The following is a 21,791-nucleotide window of genomic DNA, read 5'->3' as shown; positions in this document are numbered from 1 at the left end:
TCCCAGGCAACTCAATCTCTCCTCATTGGTTAACCCCTTCATCCCTGGAATCAACCTGGTGAACCTCCTCGGCACTGCCTCCAAAACCAGTATAACCTTCCTCAAGTATGGAGACCAGAACTGCACACAGCACTCCAGGTGCAGCCTCACCATTACCCTGTGTAGTTGCAGCGTGACCTCCCTGCTCTTGAATTCAATCCCTCTAGCAATGAAGGCCAACATTCCGTTTGCCTTCGTAATAACCTGCTGTACCTGCAAGCCAACTTTTTGCAATTCATGCACAAGCACTCCCAAGTCCCTCTGCACAACAGCATGCTGCAATCTTTCACCATTTAAATAATAATCTGCTCTTCTGTTATTCCTTCCAAAGTGGATGATCTCGCATTTACCAATGTTGTATTCCATCTGCCAGACCTTGGCCCACTCACTTAACCTATCTATATCCCTCTGCAGACTCTCCACATCCTCTGTGCAATTTACTTTTCCACTCAGTTTAGTGTCATTAGCAAATTTTGCTATGCTACACTCAGTCCCCTCTTCCAAATCATCAATGTATGATGGTGCCAGAAGCATGGCGACACTTGTGGGCTGCCTGGCACAATCCTCGCTTATTTGATTTGATGCAAGTGACAAATTTTACTGTATGCTTTTAAGTACATGTGACAAATAAAGCTAATTCTTATCTTTACCTTTATCATTGTTGTAATGTGCATGATCTACGCAGTTCAATACCTCGTCACATCAAGGGTTCTTTGGTTGTATCTCCCAAACCCACCCAGAAGAACAAGAGCAGCAGACTCATAGGAATACAGCTGGCAGGGTTCTCCTCCAAGGCATATCATCCTGATCTGGAAATAAATCTCATTTCCTTTACGATTGCTGGTCACAATGCTGGGATGCCTTAGCTATCAGCACAAAGAATTATCTTCACCAGAAGAACTTCATACAGCTCAGGAGAGCAGCCCATCACCACCATCTAGGGGCAATCAGGAATAGAACAGAGCACAGTCCAGGCCCTTCAGCCTATGATATTTAACCTACTCCCTTCCCTCCCACATAGCCTTCCATTTTTCATTCATCCATGTGCCTATCTAACAATCTCTTAAATCTCCCTAATGTATCTGCCTTTACCAGCACCCATGGCAGCATGTTCCACGAACCCACCACTCTCTGTGTAAAAGAAAAACTTACCTCTGTACTTTCTTCCAAACACCTTAAAATTGTGGTCCCTCATATTAACAATTTCTGCCCTGGGAAAAGTATTTGGGCGTCCACTCGATCTATGCTGTTTATCATCTTGTACTCCTCTATCAAATCACCTCTCATCCTCCTTCACTTCAACTGAACAAAAATAAATACTGCCTCTGCTGATGACATCACTTCTTTTGAAGGGAAAACGTAAAGAAACTGTGTCATATATCGGCCAACTCTTCAACCTCACATTTCAGGGACAAACAAGATCCATGAGAGTGATTTTAGGAATGAAAGTGTTAATTTATGCCGAGTGTTTAATGGCTCTGGATCTGTTCTTGCTGGAACTTAGAAGGACAAGGGGGATCTCAGTGAACCCTATCAAATATTGAAAGGTCTAGATAGAGTGGATATGGAGAAGATGCTTCCAATAATGGAAGGGACTAGGGCCAGAGGGCGTAGAAGGACGCCTCTTTACAACAGAGATGAAGAGGAATTTCTTTAGCCAGAAGGTGATGAATTTGTGGAATTAATTGCCATGGACAGCTATAGAGGCCAAGTCATTGGGTATATTTAAAGCAGATATTAATAGCTTTTTGATTAGTAAGGGTTTCTAAGGTTATGGGGAGAAGGCAGGAGAATGGGGTTGAGAGTGATAATAAATCAGACATGATTGAATGGCAGAGCAGACTCGACAGGGGGATGGTCTAATTCTACTCCTATGTCTTATGGATAAAGAAACTAGGCTACAAAAGATTCTGAATGCAAGGCAAGACCTTTAAAATGGACATGTTGGCAGACTAGGACTAAGCATATAATGATGAATAGGATTTAGTATGAGTTAGAATATTGTGAAGCAGATTTTTTGGATAAAGTTCAGTTCTTCCATAATCATGCACATTCTGGAAAAGTTCAAGTAAAGAGTACTTATGAGCAGAAACATTCTTAGATTTTGCCTCCATTTAATAATAGAGATTCCAACATCCTGCAGGGGTTAAGCTTTAAGTCATTAGGCATAGACAAGGGTGAAGACAGAATCAGAATCAGGATCAAGTTTAATGTCGGTGGCATATATCATGAAATATTGTACAGAGTATTGTAGATGGTAGTAATGAGAGGAGGGCATGCACTAGGTGATGGGGTCCTGAATGATGGATGCGTCCTTTTTCGATTTATCTTTAGGAGTTGTCCTTGATGCTGGGGTGGCTAATGTGATGATGGAGCTAGCTAAGCTTACAGCCCTCTGCAACTTTTTCTGTTCCTCTGCAATGGTCCTCTGTAGATTGTTCAGGTCTGTGCCATGCAACAAGGTATATTTATACATGGAACAAACATGGGAAATGAGGAAATTTGGGATGACTGCCATCATTGGCTGTGGTATACAATACAAGAGCATGGATATCATGCTACAGCTCTAAAAAGTAGTGGTTAGTCCAAACCTGAAGTATTGTGTCACTACACTCTGGGAAGTATGTGAAGGCTAAAGGGCTGGGGAGACTGGTTTACGCACGTAATGCTCATGAACTTCCTACCATGCTGCATCACTGTGTGATACCGACCTGCACTGCCACAGACAGGAGGGCTCCACAATGAGTAGTTAAAACTGTCCAACGCATCTCTGGCACCAGCCTAACTGCCATCAAGGATATATGCAGAAAGGCCAGCAATATCATGAACCACCCACTCTGCTCATGGACTATTTGTCCCACTCCCATCAGGGAACAGGCTATGTAGCATCCACGCAAGGACCACCAGACTCAAAAACAGTTACTTCCCCCAAACTTTCAGGATGATCAACATCTCCACCCACTAAGCCACCTTTTCACATTCCCCCACCACCACCACTTTATCATTTCCTGTCAGTCACCTTATGTACAGACACTCTGGTACCAAGTGTCACTTTTACGTACATGCAATCATTTTGTACACTTACTTCTGGGGACTCTATGGTTTGAGTTTAATGCTTTGTGCGTTATTTGTTCGCTTTAAGCTGTTTACGTGATTTGTTCTTTTTTTCCACAAGTTTGATGGTCTTGTGTGGGAGTTTTCTTTAAACAGGTTCTACGCTGTTTCTTTGTTTTGTGGCTGTCTGCAAGAAGACAAATCTCAAGGCTGTATACTGTATACGTACTTTGATAATAAATGTACTTTGAATCTTTGAATGCAAATAAGCTAATGCTATGTGTTTACATTTATTGCATTTCTTTCTGTGTTCTTTATGTTTGTTGTGTTTTTTTTATGCTGTATCAGATCTGCAGAACAATCATTTCACTCTCCTGTACATTTGTATACTGAAGAATGACAACAAACAATCTTGAATGTTGAATGTGACCATAATGGAACGGGTGCAGAGAAGATTGAAGGACAAGTCCTGGATTGGAGCATAACAGTTGAAAGGAGAGGCTGTACTTGTTTTCTTTGGAACAGAGGAGGCTGACATGCTAGTGGTGTACAAAATGATAGGAGACATAGGTGGGATAAAGAGATTTTTTTCCTCCATTGTGGGGATATTAAAAACAAGAGGGTATATGCTTAAGATGAGAGATAGGTTCCGAGGAGATCTGAGATGGATTTTTTTTTACAGAGTGGATGTCTGAAATCCTGAATGTACTGCCTGAAAATATAAGAATCATCTTGACACTTAGACCATAAGGCCATAAGACATAGGAGCAGAATTTGGCCCATCAAATCTGCTCCACCATTCCATCATGTCCGACTTATTACCGCTCTCAGCTCCTGCCTCTTCCCCATAACCTTTGACACCCTGACTAATCAAAAACCTATCAACCTCCCCTTTAAATATACGCAATGATTTGGCCTCCACAACCATCTGTGGCAATGAATTCCACAGATTCACTACTCTCTGGGTGAAGAAATTCCTCCTCATCTCTGTTATAAGTGGATGTCCCACTATTCTGAGTGTGTATTCTAGTCCTAGCTTCCGCCATTATAGGAAACATCCACTCCATCTAATTCTTTCAATATTTCATAGGTTTCAATGAGATCCCTACTCATTCTTCTAAACTTCAGCAAGTACAGTCCCAGAGCCATCAAACGCTCCTCATACATTAAGCCTTTCATTTTAGGGTCATTCTTGTGAACTCTTTCTGGACCTCCTCCACTGCCAACACACCATTTCTTAGATCGGGGCCCAAAGCTGCTCACAATACTCCAAGAAGCATCTAGACATGTGCTTGCATCACCAAGGCATAGAAGACTATGGATCTAATGCAGGTAATTGGGACTAGACCAGGGATTCCACAGACTCCTCAGTCAATGGTAAAGGTCCATGGCATAAAGAAGGTTGGGAACCCCTGGACTAGACACAGACAATGGGTGGTAGAGTTATGATGGACTGAAGGAACTGTATGTGTTCTATAATTCTAAGCTATAAAGCAGCAGAACAAAATAAGAAGTCCAGTTCTCCCGATCATATATTATGGTATTTCCTCGGCCAACATTTTTTTTTATAAATCTCAGGTTTATCATTCTGATAAAAACACAAACCCCTGAATTTGCAAAACTTCATAGCAGTGAATCAGTGAGAATTCACTGCAGTATGTCAATACACACCAGATGTGTGTGTTATCAATTATTTCTTTTCATGGTAGGAAAATGCCACAAGGTGACCTACTTGGCATTCAAATCCAAATACTTATTAAAGGAAGGTGGTGGAAGAGGTTCCTACTAGACACGATCAAATAGCCCTCAGTTTCAAGAAAAAAAACATGCAAATTGCTGACTCATTTCTCCCAAAGTTGGCCCAACACTCTACTGCTCTGATCTATTCCTCCATCTTCTTCAGAGACAGATGAGTGTTGAGGTCCACTTGTACAAAGTACTAGGTGAGATGAAGATGAGTAGGTGATGAGATTAATGTAACAGAGTTTCCATGCACTATTTCAATATACTGATCTATGATCCAGCCTATCCATCTATCCCCATATTTTCATTGAGAAACATGAAGAAACAGCAAAGAGTTGCTCACCTTGGATGGTAGCAAGTTGACCTCCACAATCTGTGTCCCGCCAATACGTGAGACTGTGATTCCGACTATTTTTTCCATGAGAAACAAGAAGCCCGCAGCCACAAACCATTTCCAGAAGTTAGGGCAGTGAACAATTAGCAGACCCCAGACCCAAATATAGCACAAATGAGTCCAATAAAACAGCTGGAGGGAAGACCAAACAGTTAGGGCTGAGTGACATGAGATTCAAACATACAGAACTGATTCAGCTTTTAATTTCATGTCTTTAAGAGAATTGAAAGAAAAAATACTTGCTCTTTACACAATGGCTTTTACAGTACTTTGAGAGTTCCCAAAGGTTTTACTGCTACTATCCCACTACCATAAGAAACAAGTTGGCCAAGTTTATAATTAAAGGGATTAGTTTTATTAGCAACATGTACATTGAAACATATAGTGAAATGTGTTGCTTGCATCAATGACCAACACATCCAAGGATGTGCTAGGGCAGGCCACACATGTCACCATGCTTCTGGTGCCAAAATAGTAAGTCCACAATTCACCAACCCTAACCCATACATCTTTAGATTGTGGGAGGATACCTGGATACCCAGAGGAAACCCACATGGTCCTGTAGAGAATGTACAAATTGCTTACAAACAGCAGAGGGAATTGAAATGCGATCGATTTTACAGCTGCCGCTGTAAAGAGTTGCACAAACCGCTGAACTACTGTGCCTCTTTGCAATAATAGCAAGATAATCTTCTTGAGTCAAAATGATTAAGGGATGAATATTTGGCAGTGTAGCAGGGATACCTTCACTAAAATAGTGCCATAGATCTTCTGCTTCCACTCAAGAGTTCATGGTTTAACATACCATCACATAAACAACATCACTACCAGTACTGCTCCAAAGTGCCTTAATTTCTATGCTTAATTCTTGAACCCACCACCATCTAACTCAACGATGAAGGTCTTTCCAAGAGGACAACAGTTGACCATTAGTGTCACAGGGAGGACAAGTTAATACATGGGCATGAGACAAGCTGATTCGCCTTCACCTGCAGCTAACCCAGTGCGAGATGAGGAACTGCTGCATGCTTGTTCTTACAGAAACGTGGCTCTGGGTCAACATACCATGCATCATCACCTTTGGGCCATGCTACTTAAGGACTTGTGCGAATATTATTTTGTGACTGTATGTGCCATCGTAACTACATGTGCTGTGTGTGACTATATGTACTGTGTTCTGTGTTCCCAGAGGAATGATGTTTCCTTTAGCTGTACGGTTGAATGTCAATTGAACTTGAACTGCTGATCAAAAACAATCACAGTGTGTGTTTATAGAGTCAGTTGTTCAGTGCTATCAGGCTCTCCACTAAAATGGTTCAAAGCTTGCATTGTTCTATACAATCTGGTAGAAAGCTGGCAATGTAACAAAGTTAGTATTTTATGACTTGTAAAACACAATCAGCATCTCTCACAGACAACAGCAGTCATTTGACACAACCTTTTTGAATTATCTACCCAGTTGCACAGTTTAATGCCTGATCAGCTGGGTTATTAATGTTAGGGAGTTACTCATGAAATATCTACATATTCCACACAACTCAAACTGCTGTCCTCTCTTTGTAGGGTTGCTTAAATATCCCTAGAAACCTCTGCTTGTTGCTCAGTAATACAATGAGATAAACAGTGCAAGAAGCTGAATACCACATCAGTTCTGGTTACGTTAAGATGCCTAAATAGTCACTAAACTGGTAAGTCAATGTTCAGGTTTTGGCATTACCACTGGCTACTTGCAATCACCGTGATGGTGCCGTAGCAGTTAACGCAGCGCTTCCTAGTGCCAGCAATCTGCAACCAGGGTTCAATTCCCGCTTGTTGTCTGTAAGGAGTTGTATGTTCACCTCAAGACCATGTGGGTTTCCTCCCACACTTGGGGTAGAGTTGGTAAGATGTGAGTACTCTACATCAGCGCTGGGAGCACTGCACCCAGGACATCCTTGGAATGCATTGGTTGTTGATGTAAATAGGACCATAAGACGTAGAAGCGGAAATAGGTAATTCAGCCCATCGGATCTGCTCCGCTATTTCATCATGGCTGATCAAGTTCCCTCTCAACTCCATTCTCCTGCCTTCTCCCTGTAACTTTTCAAGCCCTGACTAATTAAGAATCGATCAAACTCCACCTTAAACACCTTCCCAATCACAGAAGTCAGGTTAACTGGCCTATAATTTTCTTTCTTCGGCCTCCCTTCTTAACGAGTGAAGTGACATTTACAATTTTCCAGTTCTTTGGAACCATGCCAGAATCAATTGATTCTTGAAAGATCATTACTAATGCCTCCACAATCTCTTCAGCTACCTCATTCGGAACCCTGGGGTGTAGTTTATCAGGTCCAGGTTACTTATCTATCTTCAGAACTTTCAGCTTCCCAAGTAACTTTTCCCTAGCAACTGCATTCATTTCTGTCCCCTGACACTCTCAATCTTCCAACATACTGCTGGTATCTTCTACGGTGAAGACTGATGCAAAATATATGTTCAGTCCGTCCGCCATTTCCTTTTTCCCTGTTACGATCTCTGCAGCATCATTTTCCAGGAGTCCAATATCTACTCTTGCCTCTTTTACTCATTACATATCTGAAAAAACTTGTGGTATGCTCTTTGATATTATTGGCTAGCTTACCTTCATATTTCATCTTTTCCCTATTGGTTTTTAAAAGCTTCCCAATCCTCGAACTTCCCACTAACTTTTATTATATTATTGTTTGCTTTTATATTGGCTTTGACTTCCCTTGTCAGACAAGGCTGCATCATCCTGCCTTTCAAATACTACTTCTTTGGGATCTAACTATCCTGCACCTTCCACATTGCTCACAGAAACTCCAACCATTGCTGCTCTACCATCATCCCTGCTAGTGTCTCCTTCCACTCAACATTGGCCAGCTCCTCACTCATGTCTCTGCAATTCCCTTTACTCTACTGTAATGCTGATACATCTGATTTTAGCTTCAATATCTCAAACTGCAGGGTAAATTCTATCATATTATGATCACTGCCTGCTAAGGGTTCCTTTATGTTCAACTCCCTAATCAAATCTGATTCATTACCCAATACCCAACCCAGAATGACTGATCCCCTAGAGGGCTCAACCACAAGCTGCTCTAAAGTTATCTCACAGGGATTCTACAAATTCCATCTCTTTGTATCCAGCACCAACCTGATTTTCTCAATCTATCTGCATATTGAAATCTCCCATGACCAATGTAACATTGCCCTTTTGACATGCCTCATCTTTCTCCAGTTGTAATTTGTACCCATATCCTGGCTACTTTTCAGAGGCACGAATATAACTTCAATCAGAATATTTTTACCATTGCAGTTTCTTAACTCTACCCAGTTCTTAATTCTACAACTGTTCTTAATTCTACAACTTCCAATCCTGTGTTACCTTTTTCAAAGGATTTAATTTCCTATTTTATCAACAGAGCTGCCCCACCCCCTCTGCCCTCCTGCCTGCCGATATGATATTGATACAGTGTGTTTCCTTGGACGTTTAGCTCCCAACTATAATCCTCATTCAGCCACGACTCAGTGACGCCCACAATGTCATACCTGTGCTGCAAGATCATTTATCTTATTCCGTATATTACGTGCATTTAACACCTTCAGTCCTGTATTCATCACCCTTTTCAATTTTGTCCCCCTGTTGCATTGCAACCCATCCCACTGACGATAATTTTGCCCTATTATCTGCCTTTCCTTCCTGACAGTCTGGACACTGCACACTGCCTCTGTTTGTATACCAACTAACCCATCCTCAGTCCTATCACTCTGGTTCCCAGCCCGCTGCCAAATTAGTTTAAACCCTCTAGAACAGTTCTAGCAAACCTGCCCACAAGGATATTGATCCCCCTCAGGTTCAGGTGTAACCTGTCCTTTTTGTATAAGTCATACCTTCCCCAGAAGAGATCTCAGTGATCCACACATCTGAAGTCCTGCCCCCTGCACCAGCTCCTCAGCCATGCATTCAGCTGCCAAATCATCCTATTCTTACCCTCACTGGCACATAGCAGGGGCAGCATTCCAAAGATTACTACCTTGGAGGTTCTGCTTTTCAGCTTTCTACCTAGCTCTCTAAATCCTCCCTTTTCCTACCTAAATTATTGGTGCCAATTCTAATGCACCAAGACTTCTAGCTGCTCTCCTTCCTCCTTTAGAATGCTGTGGACCTGATCCGAAATGTCGCTGGGAGACAACATAGCAGGATTTTTGTCTTGGAACATCAACAATTCCTTCCCACCCACAGATGCTACTCAATCTGCTGAGTTCCTCCACCAGACTATTCATTGCTCGAGATTCCTGCATCTGCAGTCTCTCGGGTCTCTAGCTGATAATTTGCATTCAGTAAATTAAACAGACATTGTCTAACTTGAAAGACTATTTTGGAACTATTGGGTTATTGAACGAAATCCATCTAGGTCACCAAGTATGCTTAAGGGAGGAATTCATCTGGCTGCATGCAAATGCAAATCCATCCAATGCCATCTGAAATCAGTTAACAAGCTGACCACAGGTGTTTTAGCTCTGACTATGTAACTTTCTACAATCTCAGATGGTACAGGGCTAAAGCGATTCTGCAATCTCTCCACTACTACTTCAAACAGAATAACATGCCCAGCAGGAGGTTCCGGACTCTGTGCCTGAGGGCTCCGCAACGTTTAGTCAGCTCTGTGCTGAACTGAGGCTGAGGCTGCGGCTGCTCCGGGCTTCGTGTCTGTGGACTCACTTTTGTTCTGAATGCTATTTGCTTATTTTTATTGTTTGCACGATATTTTTTCTCTCTGCACATTGGGTGTTTGATGATCAACTTTTTTTTAATGGGTTCTTTTGGGATTCTTTGTTTTGTGGCTGCCTGCAAGGAGACAAATCTCAAGGTTGTATAAAGTATACATACTTTGATAATAAATGTACTTTGAACTTTGATAAAGTGACATACTCATCAAGTCTGCGTAGAATAAGTGCTTTTCTCTCTCTCAACTAGCACCGATGTCCTTATGTTTACTTTATCATGCAAAGTATTTATTTATGTTAAGTTTACGTCAACTTTTCTTTCTCATCTTTGTAATGTGGCGGTACAGCAGTGTAGCCGCTTGAGCATTGCTTTACAGCACAAGTAATCACCCATCAGGGTTCATTTCCTGCTGTCGTGTGCATGGAAACCCATGACTGCGCTGGTCTCCACCAGGTGCTCCAGTTTCCTCTCACATTCCAAAGATGTACAGGTTCAGCGGTACTGAGTTCTGGGCATGCTCTGTTGGTGCTGGAAGCATGGCGACACTCGAAGACTGCTAATCACAATCTTCGCTGATTTGATTTAAGACAAAATGATGCATTTTGCTGTGTGCTTCGATGAAAATGTGACAAATAAAGCTAATCTTTAGTCTCTTTAATGCACTGTGCTGCTGTTGTTTACAAAAGAGAAACTTCATGGCATTTATACCCTGTTGATATACAGGTATGTTTATAACAATAAACTTGGACTTAAGCTGCTCTTGGCTGACCAGGCCTATCTCCACTCTTATCTTCAGTTTCAACAATATTGATTGTTCTCAAGTACAGAGTCATGGAGAACTACAGCACAGAAATAGGCCATTCAATCCATCTTGCCCGTGCTGAGCTGCTACACTGCCTAGTCCCATCAACCTGTACCTGGACCATAGCCCTCCATATCCCTAATCTCCATTCTTTTGAGATAAGAACTAAGGGAATATCCATCATTAAGGATCCCCACCATCCAGGTAGATGCCTCTTCTCATTGTTCCCATCAGAGACGAGGTACAGGAGTCTGAAGACACACTCAACGTTTCAGGGGCAGCTTCTCACCCTCTGCCATCAGATTTATGAACAAAAATGAATACATGAACACAATTGCACTATTGTTTGCCCTCTTTTTGCACAACATTTAATTTTTTTATAAAGATATTTATAATAATTTATAATATATTTTATGTATTACACTGTTCTGCTGTTGCAAAACAACAAATTTCATGACAAATATCAGTGATTCTGATTCACGTGTACTGCCTCCTACTTCTCATCTGAGCTCCAGCCCCAAAGTTTCAAAGGATTCAAAGAATTTATTATCAAAGTATGCGTGCAGTATACAACTCTGAGATTCGTCTTCTTCACAGACAGCCATGAAACAAAGCAAAACAAGAAAGAAAACCATGGGAACCCATTCAAAGAAAAAACATCAACACCCCCGCCACATGCAAGAAGAACAAATCATGCAAGTGGCAACAAGAAAGAACGTGGCTGCTGTGACTAATCGCGAATTGTCTGACTCATCCAACCATCACAAGTATACAGTCACTTAAATGCAATGAATTACTTTGCTGTTGGTGGCTTTTTATCATTGGTGTAACACATATGCTCCTCTGGGCTCTTAGTCATTAGTGGTAAAGTATAGGGTGAGCAGAGGAACACGTGGGAAACAAGGAGAATTCCAAGAAAGGTGAGTCTGGATTGTTAAGCTGATTCTCAGGATTGCACTCAGGCGCTCAGTGATAAACACACCAATGCATCATACAGACTTGGCAAGTTTGCTTACATGCACAGCCTGAAACTCTCCTGGTCGAGCACTTTCTCTGATCTAGCACTGGTCAAGTCCCAAGGACGCTGACTGGAGAGTTTCAACCTGTACTAACATACTGATCTACAGTTGCTTGTACCTCAAAGTGTCCACTCCTACGGATAAACGTGCTCGAGCAGATCAACATCAACATGATTAAGAACTGCAAGATTATTCCAGTAATGGATGCCAATCCATAGATCCATCCAATCCCTGGCCTTGTGGAGAAGAGGTATTCCCACAACTGGTAGCTTCCATCGCTGTGAGTCATTTTCACTGAAGAAGAAAGAAGCAAACTTCAGTAAATCATCCCCAGTGTTTGTGGCAAATGACACGGACACAGTTAGGGAACAGAGGCAAAAGTGAGCCAAACGGCCTAGGGAACACAGGCAGCAAGGCCACTATAGACTAATGGCCCACTTCTCTTCTATAATGTGGGTGGCACAATAGCCTAGGAGTTAGCACCACACTTTATCCCACCAGTGATTACCAACTGGGTTTCAATTTCTGCTACAGTCTGTAAATAATTTGTACGTTCTCCCTGTGACTAACATTCCAAATACATACGGTTAAGGTTGGCAAGTCGTGGGCATGTTAGGTTGACGCTGGAAGTGTAGCGACACTTGCAGGCTCCCTGGCACATCCTCACACTGTGTTGGTCATTGACACAAATGTCAAGTCTCACTGTATGTTTCAATGTACTAATGTAAGTGCCACAAATAAAGCTAACTTTATCCTAAATGTAAGTGATGAAATGAACTTTTCCCTTTATACCACCTGTTTTGGAATGATCTGTATAGAAACACTATGGTCCACCTTTAGCACAACCATGGACTTGTAACTGATGGTAGCTTTGCTTTTGTTATGTACTGTCAATTGTTTCAGTGTGTGGTTTGGGTTTCATGTAGAATTTCAGTATAATTTCAGCTCTGTATCAATATCCCCGTGATGCTGCTGTCAGCAAGCTTTCCACTGTACCTGTATCTCACTGCACCTGCGCACGTGACAATAAAGTTCAAAGTAAAGTTATCAAATTTATTAAAGTATATATGTCACCATGTATTACCCTGAGATTCATTTTCTGCAGCATTCACAGTAGAACAGAGAAACACAATAGAATCAATGAAAAACTACCCACAAAGACTGACAAAATAACCAATGTGCAAAACAAGGCAAACTGTGAAAAGAATAGACAGACAGACCCAGGGAGACAGGCAGAGACAGAGAGACAGAGAGAGAATACGAAGAATAAGAGTTGTAGAGCTTTTGAAAGTGAGTCATAGGTTGTGGAATCAATTCAGGGTTAAGGTGTCGTTAGAGTTCTACAGCTTTCTTAGTGATTGCGAGACTTTACTTGGTGGTGTTTAGTATCTAAGCAATATTGGTTGAGACGGTTTCTGAGCACTTACCAAAGTTCACAACGTGAGCGGCAGTATGAACGACACTCAATCCAAATATGGCAAATCCCACCAACTGATGCAGGAGAACGTGCTGGTCCAGTGGCAAGACACGCACTACCCAGGTTGCTCTCAACCATGTCAGACACCGGCGCAGCATGAGCACCTTTAAGAAATCAGAGTCAGAATCAGGTTTATTATTATAATTATGATTATGAGGACACGTAGTCCCCTTTTATTGTCATTTAGTAATGCATGCATTAAGAAATGATAAAAATGTTTTTCCAGAATGATATCACAAAAACACATGACAAATTGACTTAAAAACTAACAAAAACCACATAATTATAACATACAGTTACAACAGTGCAAAGCAATACCGTAATTTGATAAGAACAACCATGGCACAGTAAAAGTCTCAGAGTCGCTTGAAAGTCCCATCATCTCAAGCAGATGGTAAACCTCCAGCGCCGCCAACTTGCCGATGCAGCATCCCGGAAGCATCCGACCACAGTCAGACCAAGTCCGTCCGAAAAACTCTGAGCTTCCGACCACCTATTCAACACCAAGCACCGAGCACCATCTCCGCCGAGCGTTTCAACCCTGGCCCCGGCAACAGGGGATATGCAAAGCTGAGGATTTGGGGCCTTCGTCTCCGGAGATTCTCAATCACACAGTAGCAGCGGCAGCGAAATAGGCATTTCAGAAGTTTATCCAGATGTTCCTCTGCGCTTTCTCATGGCTGTCCCCATCAAATCTGGATTGTGCACAGCACCCCTAGTTACACATATCGAGATTCATTCGGAACAGCCGCGCGCGCTGTGTCGCGTCGCTATCTTCTCCTCCCTCCTTTCTTATTATATTCACAGTTCAGAATTAATTTTATTTTCAAAATACATATACAACCCTGAGATTCATTTTCTTGCAGGGATTCACAGTAGACAGAAAGAAACACCATAGAATCAATGAAAAACCACACACAAGATGGACAAACAACCAATGCACAAAAGACAACAAACTTTGCAAATACAATCTTGCCTTTAGGTCCTCAATCTTTTTTTTCCAGATTCTGTACATTTGCTAACAAGATGCTGGTTAGAGGAAGCTTCATTCTCCAAAGTTGACGTATGTCATGAAATTTGCTATTTGTGATAGATGTAAAACTGAGACAGCTATACTGATGCACATGCTTTGGTCCTGTTCTATACTGGAACAGTTCTGGATGTCAGTTTTTTCTACAATTTCTAAAGCGCTTAAAATTAATTTACAACCCAACAAATTAACTGTGCTTTTTGGAATAATTCCTCAAAATATCCGTGGTAGCTCTTTGTCTGACCAACATGTTATTGCATTTGTTACATTGATAGCTAGGAGGGCCATTTTGTTGAAGTGGAAGGATACATCGGTTCCCATTTTGTCACAAGTGATGCTATGTCTTAGTTTGGAGAAAATTAGAAGTTTAACCTTTGAACCTATGTTTGATTTTGAGAAAAGATGGGGTTCATTTGCTCGTTACTATCATTTGAGTTAATTGATAGATTTCTTGAATGATCTAATTGTAAGTTTTTGGTACATTTTTTTTTCTTGCTGGCAGTTTGATGTTTATCTTTAGAAGCTTTTTGTATGACACATGGCTCCGGGCTTGAACACCTAATGGGTTTTTTTCTCACTTTTCCTTGCTTAGTAGGGTTTTTTCTCTTTTTTTTGTCACCAAAATTTTTTCAATCTTTAAAACAATGTTTTTTTTCTTGAGACATTGTAAGTGTTGCCTACTTCAATGTACTTGTGTTAATTTTGGATAATAATAATAAAAAGACTTGAAAAGAAAGAAATTTGCTATTTGTGTCAGCAGTACAAGACAAGAATGTAAAGAAAGTAATCCGTAAGTTACAATTTTTAAAAAATAGAGCAGAAGAGGAATAAAGAGGTAGTGTTCATGGACCGTCAGAAGTCTGTTAGCAAAAAGGAAAATGCAGAAGGTGTGTCTTCGGGCTCCTGAACCCTTGTCCTTGATGGTAGTAATGAGAAGAGGGCATGTCTGGGTGGTGAGGTTCCATAATGATGGATGCCACCTTCTTAAGGCACCGCCTTTTGAAGACGTCCTCAATGGTGGGGAGATTTATGTCTGTGATGGAGATGGCAGAGTCTGCAACCTCTTGGGATCCCATGCATTGGAGTCTGAAGCATCCAGTCAGAATGATCTCCACGGAACATCTGTAGAAATTTGATGAAGTCTTTGGTGACATACTAAATCTCCTCAAATTCCCACCAAAAAACAGCTGCTGGTGTGCTTTCTTTGTGATCGTATCAGTGGGTTGGGCCTAGTGTAGATCCTCTGAGATGCTAAAGTCAGGAACTTGAAGCTGCTCATCCTTTCCACTGCTGACCCCTTCCTTAAACCTGGCTAAAATAATCTGAATTACAGATCGTAACTGATACAGGGATCAGCTCGCACAAATCTTGTGTAATGCTGATTTGAAATACAAGTAGAGCATCAGGATTAGCTTTCTTTGTCAAACGTACATCTACATATATAGTGAAATATGTCATTTGCGTCAACTCGAATCAGCAAGGATTGCACTAGGGGCAGCCCAGAAGTGCCATCATGTTTCCAGTGTCAACATAGCATGCCCACAACTTACCAACCCTAACTCATTCATCTCTGGGATGGAGGAGGAAACTGGTGTGCTCTGGGAGAACGTACAATCTCCTTATAGAAAGTGACAGGAATTGAACCCTGATCATTGACAGCAGGCACTGTAAAGCAATTGCACTAACTGCTACGCTGCCAGGCTGCCCTACACATGATCATGCTCCTCCATGGGGGTACAGGTGGTGAAATGCTATGGCTGAAGGAAGGCAGTTTCCAAGGCAAAAGGATTCTACTTCTTTGAGAACACACCTGAACCTCTGGACAATCAAAGAGTGAAACCAGACATGAGTTTACCCTTACACAAGAAAATTACTGAATCACAATGCCTGACACACCCAGTAGACAGCCGATGAGAAGTACCAGCAGATACCTTGTGGCTCTTGGCTCAGGAGAGTGGGGAACCTGTGAAGTTTCTCACCATAGAAGACAGTGCAGAACAAATCTATGGACACACTTTAGTTCTGAATGCTATTGGTTACTTTCATTGTTTGTACGATGTGTGATTTTTTTTTCCTTCTCAATGTGCCTGTAGTGTGGGTTAGACCTTTTTTTAAAGATGTAACGCTCAGCTATATCGGCTCGTATATGTCTAGGGGAAATCCCGCCCAGCACCTGCCTGAACGCTTCCCACGGAGTCGGTTGCTGCACCACTGCCGCCCGAATCAATCCCAAACATCAGTCATCAGCCAGCACACCCAGTACGTTTTACCAAGTACACTTTATAGATATTACTAAGTCTATGAAATTAATATAAGTTCGATACAGAAAAGGAAGTAATGGGGGGATAAAAGGCGCCAGACTTATCAAAGTCCAAGTTCTTCCTGCACAACCGTTGGAGCTCAGAAATTCCTGGCGACCACCCGGATCCTGTCGACTCACGGCTCGGGACCACCCGGAGTGATCGACCGGAGCCTCTCCGCACGTCCTCTGTCCTCCTCGTCTCTCCTCCGACTCCCCGTCTCTCCACCGTCCTCCCCGTCTCTCCACTATCCTCCCTGTCTCTCCTCCGACTCCCTGTCTCTCTACCATCCTCCCCGTCTCTCCTCCGACTCCCCCCCAAAAACCCCCGCACGTCCGCCGTCCTCCCCGTCTCTCCTCCGACTCCCCACCAAAACCCCGTTCCCAGTCATATGAGACAGCATTATCACCCGAAGAAATGATAACATGAACACCCATTGGTTAATAGCACCCTGCTGTCTGTATTAACCCAAGCAAATGTCCAGCTAGAGACTTTCTCAGCATTTAACACAACAAAGAAGCCATTTTAAATTTAACATACAAAGAAAAGACCCCGTACAAAGGGTTCTTTCAGGTTTCTTGTTTTGTGGGTGCCTGTATGGAGATGAATCTCAGGGTTGTATAATTTATACATACTTCGATAATGAATGTAGTTTGAACTTTAGAATGTGGTTATTCAGTCAGTGGCCACTTTATACAATACACCTGCAGTAGTAGGCAGCCATCAATCCCAGTGGATCATGGGTTTGTGCCTCTGGTGTCTACAAGAAGGGTCAGAGCCATCTCTATTTCCTGAGGAGACTGAGGTTCTTTAACATCTGCCGGACGATGCTGAGGATGTGAGTCTGTGGTGGCCAGTGCTATCATGTTTGCTGTTGTGTGCTGGGGCAGCAGGCTGAGGGTAGCAGACACCAACAGAATCAACAAACTCATTCGTAAGGCCAATGATGTTGTGGGGATGGAACTGGACTCTCTCACGGTGGTGTCTGAAAAGAGGATGCTGTCTAAGTTGCATGCCATCTTGGACAATGTCTCCCATCCACTACATAATGTACTGGGTGGGCACAGGAGTACATTCAGCCGAAGACGCATTCCACCGAGATGCAGCACAGAGCGTCATAGGAAGTCATTCCTGCCTGTGGCCATCAAACTTTACAACTCCTCCCTTGGAGGGTCAGACACCCTGAGCCAATAGGCTGGTCCTGGACATTTCATAATTTACTGGCATAATTTACATATTACTATTTAACTATTTATGGTTCTATTACTATTTATTATTTATGGTGCAACTGTAACGAAAACCAATTTCCCCCGGGATCAATAAAGTATGACTATGACTATATGGTGGACTGTGTCCTTTCGAGGGCGCAAGCCTGGGTGGGAAGATTTGAAGAACCGTCTGTTGCCCATGCAGCGGATCCCCCTCTCCACGTCACTGATGTAGTCCAAGGGAAGGGTAAGCGCTGATACAGCTTGGCACCAGTGTCATTGCAGAGGTTGCCAGAGAGAAGTTGTAAACAACATCAAACGGCCTTGGGGACCCCGGCTCTGGATTTTTTCCTTGGGGTTTACTCCTGAAGCCTTTCCCATGGGTGGGTCTGGCCACAAGGCAGCAGAGGTTTAAAATCAGAGTTTTCCTTGTCCTAGGCGGGCTGTCGTCCAAGGCTGATGAACCCCAACTGCTTGAAGATACACCTGTACACCTGATCATTAATGCAAATATTTAATCAGCCAAACATGTGGCAGCAACTCAATGCATAAAAACACGCAGGCATGTATGGTCAAGAGGATCAGTTGCTGTTCAGACCCAACCATTAGAATGGAGGTACCTAATAAAGTGGCCACTGGGTGTATTTCTTTTCTTAATGATAAAGAGATGAAGGGATCAGAGGAGAACAGGGTACAGGAGGATGACCCGCCACAATCATTGAATGGTGGAGTAGACGTGAAGGGTTCCTAGCTTCTATGCTTTCCAGGCAGTTAGCATAATTCTATTACAGCACCAGCTATAAAATCGAAGTTCAATTCCCACTGCTGTCTGTAAGTTGGCATGTTTGCCCTGTGACCGCGTGGATTTCCTCCGGATGCTCTGGTTTCTTCCCACATTCCAAAACTATATGAGCTAGGGTTAGTAAGTTGTGGGCGTGCTATGTTGGTGCTGGAAGCATGGCGACATGGTTTTTGGTTAGTAAGGGTGTCAAGGGTTATGGGGAGAAGGCAGGAAAATGGAGTTGAGAAGGATAATAAATCGGCCATGATGGAATAGCAGAGCAGACTCGATGGCCCCATGGCCTAATTCTGCTCCCACGTCTTATGGTCTTATGGTCTTATGGACACTTACGAGGTGTTCAGAACAATCCTCACTGATTTGACTTGACCCAAACAAAGAATTTTGCTGTATGTCTTGATGTGCATGGGACAACTAAATCTAATCATCCAATCTAAACTCTACTTAAGTACCACACAGAATGGAACATTAAGGCCTTGAGCCAGTATGAAAGTCCACCCAACTTTCTTCCCTGAATGGATGACTTTAAATGGAAATGTACGTCATCACTCACCACGACGAAGGTACAGTTGAAGTTCAGGCACTGACCACAGCCCCTTGCCAGCATAAACCATTCACCAGAGCGGCTGTAATTCATAGCCGCAAATGTGAAGAGCAAGATGTTGACCAGGATGTAGCCACACATGAAGAGCAGCTTGCGAATGTTATTCTGCCAGTAGGCTGGTGTCAGGTACCGCGGGGGTTTCCTTGCGTATTTCTCTGCAGTTGGTGGCTTTAGCCAGTTGGCAGCACTAGAAGAGAGTGAACATAGTACCAAATTAGCTACTGTCCTTTGGAGATATCCTCAAGTCCTTAAGTGCATAAGACAAAGGAGCTGAATTAGGCCATTCTGCCCATTGAGTCTTCTCTGCCATTCTATCATCATTGATTTAGGATCTCTCTAAATCCCATTCTCCTGCCTTCTTCCAATAACCTTTGACACCCTTAATCATCAAGAACTTATCAACCTCCACTTTAAATATACTCAATGACTTGGCCTCCACAGCCACTTGGAATTGCAAAGATTCACCACCCTCTAACTAAAGAAATTCCTCCTCATCTCTTTTCTAAAGGGACATCCTTTTATTCTGAGGCTGTGCCCTCTGGTTCTAGACTCCTCCACTATAGAAACATCCTCTCCATGTAAACTGTACCTAGACCTTTCAATATTTGTTAAGTTTCAATGAGATCCCCCCTCATTCTTCTAAACTCTAGTGAATACAGGCTGGAGATCTTCAACACTGGACTGCAGTGTCAATATGGATTCTATGTTTCATCCTCTACAGAGGGATCTAAATCCAAAATATTTGATTCAGGAACATAAAACCGAGATACAGACAACATTTTTGTTCACTGAAACATTCAGCATTTAGCTTAAGTGCAATCTGATTCTTTTCAAGGAATAGAAGATTATACTGACAAGAAATGGGATCAGAGAAGATTTAAACAGGAACAACTAACTCTTTCTCAATTGAATGATTACAGCACAGAAGAAAAACATTCATTCCTTTGTATCTGCTAGGTCTTTGCTAAAGCAGCTTATGAGTAATTTTTCATCCCTGTTCACCTCTACTATGAGATCTGCTGTTTAACACAAATTCAATTGATACTGAGCTGAATCAGATAGTTCCCAATTCCAACAAATGAAAAGTTGCTGTGAGCACAATAAACCGTTCTGATACTGTGAAATGGCAATATACACTGAGTGGCCACATTATTAGGTACGTCCTGTCTCTAATAAAGTGACCACTGACTACCTTCGTGGTCTGCTCTTGTAGCCCTTGCTCTGCTTCACACCACTGTTGAAACGGGTTATTGTCAACTTCCTGACAGCTTGTACCAGTCTGACCATTTTCCTGCGACCTCTCTTATTAACAAGGCATTTTCACCCACAGAACTGCCATTCACTAGATGCTTGTATTTTCCACACCATTCTCTGTAAACTCTAGAGCAGGGGTTCCCAACCTTTTTCCCACCATGGACCAATACCATTAAGCAAGGGGGTCTGTGGACCCCAGATTAAGAACCCCTGCTCTAGAGACCATTGTGCGTAAAAATCCCAGGAGATCAGCAGTTTCTCAGATACTCAAACCACCCTATCTGGCACAAATAATCATTCCATGGTCAGAGTTACTTCCCCTTTCTGATGTTTGGTCTAAACAACAACAGAACCTCTTGAAAATGTCTGCATGCTTTTTCTGCATTCTATTGCTGCCACATGATTGGCTGATTATATATTTGCATTAATGAGCAGGTGTATAGGTGTACCTAATAAAGTGCCCACTGTGTGTATATTAGCAATATAAAGGCACTTGAAAGGGTATGGAAAAGATTTGCAAAAGTGTTATAGATCTTACAGCAATCAGGAAAGATTAAACAGGCTGAAGTTAATTTCTTTTTCAAAAAAAGAAAATTATGAGTGTCTGAAAGAGTTTGGTGGAGGAATACCACTTTGATCGATACCACAACAAGAGGCATTAGATACAAGATAGTCACATCAAATTCTAATGGGAAAATGTCTTTTCTCATGGAATGATAACATTTAGCCTAAACATATCAAGGAAATGATGGAGAAATATATGAAAGAGTAAGGAATAAATGATTATGTAAAGAATAAATGATAAGAAATGGGAATAAAGAAGATTTAAAACACCACAGGGCAAATGACAAACATAAGGGATTCTGCAGATGCTGGAAATCCAGGGAACACACACAAAATGCTGGAGGAGCTCGCAGGTCAGGCAGCACCTATGGAGAGGAATAAACAGTTGACACTTTGGGCTGAGTCTCTTCATCAGAATCTTATCTGAACTGTTTGCAAAACACTGTATCTTGACCAATTCCAATTCCAAGACAGAAAATATCGTGCCAGTTAGGACAACGGCAGGAGTAACTTTGGCACAGACAGGCACAGGTTAAGAAACTGAATTCAATCCAGAGTGCCTACCTGATTGTTAAGTTCTCCATTACTTCTGGGAAGCTCTCTAGCTCCTCCTTGAGCTCCTCAAAGGTAATGGTGCCACTGTTGTCTTTGTCAGCAGATTCAAAGAGAGCGAGAGTGAGGTCGTCCAGCTTCTCCTCGGGCAATGAGATGGCACTTTCACGCAAGCAGGACTTGAGGACTGTGCGTAACTCATCAGGGTCAATGGAGCCACTGC

The 21,791-nt window shown here is 42.3% G+C and overlaps 1 protein-coding gene across 1 annotated transcript in view; it reads right to left on the bottom strand.

The window, feature by feature from the left end:
* nox5 (NADPH oxidase, EF-hand calcium binding domain 5) overlaps positions 1 to 21,791 on the bottom strand; it is an 86,255-nt gene that overhangs the window by 46,058 nt on the left and 18,406 nt on the right. Inside the window, exons 4-8 of the mRNA XM_072277872.1 lie at positions 21,581 to 21,791; positions 19,148 to 19,385; positions 13,208 to 13,361; positions 11,899 to 12,074; positions 5,180 to 5,362 (exon numbers count right to left, since the gene is read on the bottom strand). Of these exons, the coding sequence (XP_072133973.1) occupies positions 5,180 to 5,362; positions 11,899 to 12,074; positions 13,208 to 13,361; positions 19,148 to 19,385; positions 21,581 to 21,791 (962 nt within the window). The remainder of the gene's footprint in view (positions 1 to 5,179; positions 5,363 to 11,898; positions 12,075 to 13,207; positions 13,362 to 19,147; positions 19,386 to 21,580) is intronic.

This window comes from Mobula birostris, chromosome 14 (assembly GCF_030028105.1).
Source record: "Mobula birostris isolate sMobBir1 chromosome 14, sMobBir1.hap1, whole genome shotgun sequence".
In the NCBI taxonomy this organism is placed as follows: domain Eukaryota; kingdom Metazoa; phylum Chordata; class Chondrichthyes; order Myliobatiformes; family Myliobatidae; genus Mobula; species Mobula birostris.
This window is presented reverse-complemented; position numbering and strand designations above follow the sequence as displayed.